We start from the raw sequence: 6,309 nt of genomic DNA, 5'->3' as shown, positions 1-6,309 counted from the left end.
CATTATCATAAGATAATTCAGTAGGAAAGCTCAGCAGGTCCCTGGTCTAACCTCCTGCTCCAAGCAGGGTCAGCTGTCAGGTTGCAGCTCAGCAGGGAAGTTTACACTGCCCATCACCATGTGCTTGAAGTGGCTGCCAAGCTCACATTTACTCACAGACACAGAAATGCAAACTCGCTGCAGGCTTAGCCTAGCTCTGGAGCTCTCCGGATGGGATGAGCTGGAGGAGCCCCAAGCTCTCGTTTCTGCGGTGTCCTCAGAGCAGGCAGCAGCAGGGTTTAGGCCATCTCAGCCCTATTGCCTAGCTGTTCCCTGAGCTTTGAAGGAGAGCTGCAGGGAAGCTGAGAAGTTGTCCGGCTTGGCCTGTGAATGCCTGTTCCTCACTTTGAAGTATTAACAGATCCTGAGTGTCCTGGACTCCCTGTCGCTCACCTTCCATCAACTTCAGGCCCTCACACGTTTGCGTGAAGATGCCCCTTCAGATGCCACATTTCCAGTGTCACAAATGTCCCTAGTTTTATTTATCCTGCGCCTGATAAGGCACTAGGCTGCAGAAGGAGGCAGAAAGAGTTAGGGCACAGCAGGGAAACTGTCCTGTCTAATTGCAACAAGAAGCGACAAGAGCTGGCACAGAAAAAGGGAGAGGAAAGCGCTCACGGGAGAGGGCAATGCTCTCCCAGCAATGGCACTGCAGCTAGCAAAGAGCTCGCACATAGGACTAAGCCCTTTCCAACAGTTTCATATTTTAGAACACTAGTCCTACATGTTCCTGGGTTCCTGAAGAGCCCCTGTGCTCTGGCCCTGAAGCAAATTCAGTTCCCATGCAGGGCTATGCTTGCTCTGAGGAGCCCCCAAGGCTTAGAGCATAAAGAGAAGACTGAGAGGGGACCTTATCAACACATACAAATATCTTAAGGGCGGAAGTCACAAGGATGGAAGCAGTCTGTTTGCAGTGGTGTCCAGTGACAGGACAGGGGGCAATGGGTGCAAACTGAAACATAAGAGGTTTCAGTTGAATATGAGGAAAAACTTCTTTACTCTAAGGGTGACAGAGCACTGGAACAGGCTGCCCAGGGAGGTTGTGGAGTCTCCTTCTCTGGAGATATTCAAAGCCCGCCTGGATGAAGTCCTGTGTAACATGCTCTAGGAGAGCCTGCCCTAGCAGGGGGGTTGGACTGGGTGAGCTCCCGAGGTCCCTTCCAACCCTTGCCATTCTGTGATTCTGTGAAAGTTATTGCACCAGCACAGGAACTGAGGTGCACCAGTAATCCTGTGGGATCATGGGCTTGAAGGCATCCATTCCCCTGCATTAAAGACATCAATCCATCCATTCATCCATCCGGAGGCTGCAGGAGATACGCCACGCTCTCTGCGTGGTGACAGTTTGCAAGACATTACACTGAGCAATGCAGGCTCTCTTCAAGGACAGTATTTTCCAACACAATCACAGCAGTGAGTGGGTATGAGGAGGTGAAGAAAGAGCAGACATTTGTGAAGAACCAGTTAAAGCATGCACCGACCCCAGGAGTTAACACGGAAGGGAAGCAACAGGATGGGTCCCCCAAATTACCTGTCGCTCTGGGGAGCAGTAGGTGTTGAGGCTGGGGATCCCCCGCTGTCCCGTCCAGACCTAAGCAAAGAGAAAACACAACGACATAATTAACATCTGATTTGCTGAGCTGCCCGGCTGAACATGGCAGTGATGGTTTTGGAGAGAGTTGCTAAGAGAAGACTGATTTGGGCTTGGTTTTGCTTCTAATTAAAGAGAAGCTGGTGCAGATTGTGGTGTTCCCTGGTCCGGGGGTGTGACACAGCCCTGCGAGCTGCAGGGGGAGATGTAGACCTGGCTGCTTTATCACTTAAGCTCCCTCTCATCAAGGTCTGCCCCTTTGTTTGTCACTCTGGAGACAGTGAAACACAATCTGGCTTTAAAAAAGCTTTGGAGTTCTCCTGAGACTTCAAATCTGCCTGTGCTGCTGGGTTCCCAGCTCCCAGGAAAGGCCATTTCCCAGAGCTCCCCAGCCTGCATTTATCAAAATTAAGCAGGAGCACTGCTTCCCTGTGGCAGTGCCATTTCCTGGCATCACGGGGACCCCAAAACATTTTAGTGCCACACGTTTCTTCTGCAGGCCGGAGAACGGAGTACTCACAGAAGGCTGCTGAGGGAAGGGGAAGGGAGAAGAGGAGCGCTCCTCGGTGGCCACACTTACAGGGGGCTGCTCTTCTTCTCATCCTCAGAGTCCGAGTTATGGTGGTGGATCCAGCTCTTATCTCCTTTCAGGGTGGTGCGCACCTTCATCTGCTTAATGATCCTCCGGCGGTCTTCATCAGTGGATGGAATGGCACGTCCTAGGAGAGGCGGAGGGAAAGGGAGGAGAGAGGAGAAGGGTTGCTGAGAAAGGGCAAGAATTCACAGTGCCAGCAGGTGAGCTGGGGTGAATCTCAGGCAGCAGGGAGCGCAGGTCTCCTTTCAGCCAGAGGTTCAAACACTGATGGAGTCTTTTGCCATTCCTAAGGAAAGATGGAAACAAGCTGCCGTCCAAACTTCAGGATCAGCTTACCCCGACGCATCACCTCCTCTAGAGACTTATAGAGTTTCAGAGGGCTGCTCACCATTCACGAGTTCTTTTCTCTCAGGAAGAGCAAAGACATTCAATGGGTGCTCTAATGGCCTATTTACAAAGCAGTGAGTTTCCCCTGGCATCTCCCATCACAGCAGCTCTAGTGTGGGGCTTTTTTGGTTTGTGGGAAGGGATGGTACGTCTGGAGCACGACGCGGAGCCAGGCTTCGGGGAATAGAGGTAAGCCATAAAATGCTGTCAGCTCTCTCTGGTGGCCTGTCAGAGTTGGAAGAGACACGTCCTTTGGTTCCTCATTTCCACATTTCCATTACGAAGTTCAATTTCAAAAACATATTCTCAAACCATGTCTCCCTAACACTGCGGGTCTGGCCCAAATCTGAAAATGTCCTACCCTGCGTGGTCTCTCTTTTGCTGTCCAACAGCAACTCTGCCACCATCCTCATTCTGCTCCTTCTCTCTCTTTAGGCAACGAACCACAACTATGTTCTCTGGCTGAGAAAGTCAGCAATGGCAATGAAAACAGAAAAGTAGAATGTAGGAAATTGCAGAAGGTCATTGATTAGGAGTCGCTAAGTCCTGCCAGTGGGAAAAAGACTGGGTGACAAAAGCAGAGGTCAATGGGGAAGAGTATGAAAGCCAGAAGTATTGGGAGCAGGGAGGGAAGGAGATGGGAGGCTGGGGAAGGGGGAACAGCCTCTCGCAAGGGAAGGAAATGTGCAGGTGACTGATGCGAAGGGCTTCAGTCGTCCTCGAGTGCCAAAGTCCTGCTGGACCAAACTGATTGCAGCTGGGTATCATTTAAAAAACCAACTGAACAAAAAAAAAAAGGCATTTTAACTGGGAAATTCCCCATCCAGCATTTTCTTCTGAGGGAAATAGCTGTTTTCCCATGAGGAAAATTGTAAGATGAAGGCGAGATAAGGCAATCTCCTTTTCTGTGTATTTCTGACTATCTTCCATCTTTTGCCATTTTGGAAATGACTGGTAAAGGCTGAACACATCAAGCCCGCTCTCCTCGTCACACTTGGCCCAATACAGCTCAGGGGTTTAGAGACACCAACGAGTTATTGCAGCTTTACAGCTTCTTATCATCCAAGCCAAGGGAACTGCCTGGCTGCACCCTCTTAGCCTGCGGCAAACATGAAATAATTCAATTTAGCTACCAGGAAAGGAGGGTCAGCGAAGTCTCTGTGTCTTGGGCTCGTGATGGGCTAGAAGGCTGCCCAGAAACAGTTATCACTGAGCAGCTGACACGCAGTAAATTGATTAATCTCTGACACGCGGTCATGTGCTTCAAGTATACGTTATACACTAGGGGTAGGATTTGGGGTTTGGATTTTTTTTAAACACGTGGTCACATGGGATTGTCTCTAAGGAAGAACATGGGATTGTCTGTAAGGAAAACACAGCTGTAGCAATGAAGAGAACGTCCTTCCTCACGTGGGATTAGCAGTAGCAGTTAAAGGGCACAGTTACACAGGGCCACATCTACGTCAGGGTGCAGTTTAGGGACCAGCAGTAACATTCTTCATGGGGAGCACCTGGAAAGGGAAGGGCTGCTTTTCTTGGCACTGAAACTGAAAATAAAATCAATTGCCTAATGGAGACGAATAAGGCATTTCCACTCTTCGCCACGTTACTGTTCCAGGTTACCTATGGGATTTGGAAGCGTCACCCCATCTATTCACATCTAAAGGTGCTGCAAGCACCTGGTGCTTAAAAACTAAATCTCAGACTCTGCTTCCCCAGCTTGGGCATGCTCCTGGGACAACTCGGAGCAACTTGTAGCCACAGTATGGGGTTTTTTTACACTCCTTCGATAATAAGACAGTATTAGGAGTTTATTAACAATACTGTATGGATATTGCACACTGCACGGGGCGGTCTGCAGCCCACAAACTTTTGGTTTTCATCTCTAGAAGAGGCGACAAGAGGGTGTGGGGAGACAGAGACACGGGGAAGCCACCCTGGTCAGCTGCTGTGCTGGCTGCTAATTGCTCCTGGATTTTCAGTAGACCTTCCAGACACAGAGAATTTTCAGGAGGGTCTTGACAATAGAATCATATGGTAGTTTATTAGTCTGTTGCTCATCTCAAAACCTCAGCCAGGCTATAAGCTCTCCAGCTCTCCATACCTTCGTGGATACTGAATTTATAGCCAAACGCATCTCATTGTGGAACTGCAGGTTGGAGGAGGTCCCAGACAAGGAAGAGGTGTCCTCTACCCTTGGACACACTGCACTGGGGGAGTTGAACAGAGACCTTACAGCAGATACAACTGAACAAAAAGCCAAAGGAAAGCCATGACAGCGGGCAGACCCTCAACAGCTCGGGCTGGGGAAAAGAATTACCTTTACTGACACCCAGGGACATCATGGTTCTCAGAAGCGCCTTCCCCTTCGGTTACTGTTTGAAGACAAGAAGTTCCTGGAAGAAATAAAAAAAGGGAAAAGCAGATTAGTAGTTCTGATATAAAAAACTTTGAAGTTATGCGGAAGGGAGAGCATCACAACAGTGTCACAGCCACAGAGCCTGGAGGATGGGGAGACTGAGGCACACATACTAGAGTTGTGCTTTCTCCCCATGCCATGTGCCTTCGGCATCAAGGACAGGAAAAATCAAATGGGTGTGTTCTCCACACCAGTAAATCTTCAGATTGGCCGTTACAGATGCATCCTTCCAGGTCTGGGAGGAAAGTGGAGAAGGAGACCTTAGCAAAAGTGCCCAGAGCCACTCCGGTGGGACAGACCTTCTGGAGTCTCTAGAACTCAGAGCAGCTGAGGCTGCTTGGGTGAACCTTGGGATTTCTGTCAAGTGGGAGCACACCACGAGGGCTCTTGACAAATTTCAGCTGGCAGAGATGTCTGTTATTCCCCCGAGATACAGCAGAGAGGACATCTTAGTGCCTGTCTCGGAAGCAAGAGCTGGTTCTTGCTTCTGATGGCAGCTGGGCCCCTCCTTCAAGCGACCACAGCAAAGCAGCAAGGAGAAACTCCTGGGTGTTCAACCTCGGAGGTGCTCTGGGATTAGGAATTTGCAGAGCACTGATGGTTTAGAGCTATAGTTGAATCAAAACCCACCACAAACTCAAGTCAGGGGGAAAAAAAAAAAAAAAAAAAAAAAATCTCGGTCATTTCAAATTGTGCCAAGGCAAATGTATTTTTTTTATTTGTAAACAAACAAACAAAAGAAAGCAAAACCCCTCAAAATGGACCCCCTGTTTTGAGATTAGCAGACCCCAGGTTAATTCAGCACCTGATTACGCTTTTATCAGAAATGTTTCTCTTCTTTTTTCATTCTCTGAAGTTTTTCAGGTAAGCTGTGGGATGAGCCCTTGTTTCAGAGGAGAAAATCAAGGGCAACTTCCAGTTTTTACAACCCTCCATTCTTCCCTTGCCAAAACTATTTGCTGAACCCGGATTCTTAAGTGACTGTGCTATTCATTAATAAAAATGTCCAACCCTATTCAGGAGTCTGTGAATCTAAAATTAGGTTGTTATTATCTGCTGGTGGGCTTGTCCCTGCAATATTGCTGCGAAGCCACATGCCCATAAGGAATGCTGAGTGCTGAGCTCATAGCATTGCTTCTTGGCAAAATCTCCTCCTCTGGCTTGTCTCAGCCGAAGATCTACCTACTGCGCATCCACTCCTCATCCAGTCTGCACCCAGATCGTGAACAAGCCCTCTGCTATTACCCCAAGGCTCCCTCTGCCTTTCGCAAACACTCC

At 48.9% G+C, this 6,309-nt stretch overlaps 1 protein-coding gene across 1 annotated transcript in view; it reads right to left on the bottom strand.

The window, feature by feature from the left end:
• Nucleotides 1–4,957, bottom strand: part of ZNF185 (zinc finger protein 185 with LIM domain) — a 32,419-nt gene extending 27,462 nt beyond the window's left edge. The window contains exons 1-3 of the mRNA XM_035896161.1: nucleotides 4,933–4,957; nucleotides 2,211–2,349; nucleotides 1,571–1,630 (exon numbers count right to left, since the gene is read on the bottom strand). Of these exons, the coding sequence (XP_035752054.1) occupies nucleotides 1,571–1,630; nucleotides 2,211–2,349; nucleotides 4,933–4,957 (224 nt within the window). The remainder of the gene's footprint in view (nucleotides 1–1,570; nucleotides 1,631–2,210; nucleotides 2,350–4,932) is intronic.
• Nucleotides 4,958–6,309: the final 1,352 nt, after the last annotated feature.

This window comes from Egretta garzetta, unplaced genomic scaffold (genome assembly GCF_000687185.1).
Source record: "Egretta garzetta isolate BGI_Z169 unplaced genomic scaffold, ASM68718v1 scaffold226, whole genome shotgun sequence".
Taxonomy (NCBI): domain Eukaryota; kingdom Metazoa; phylum Chordata; class Aves; order Pelecaniformes; family Ardeidae; genus Egretta; species Egretta garzetta.
This window is presented reverse-complemented; position numbering and strand designations above follow the sequence as displayed.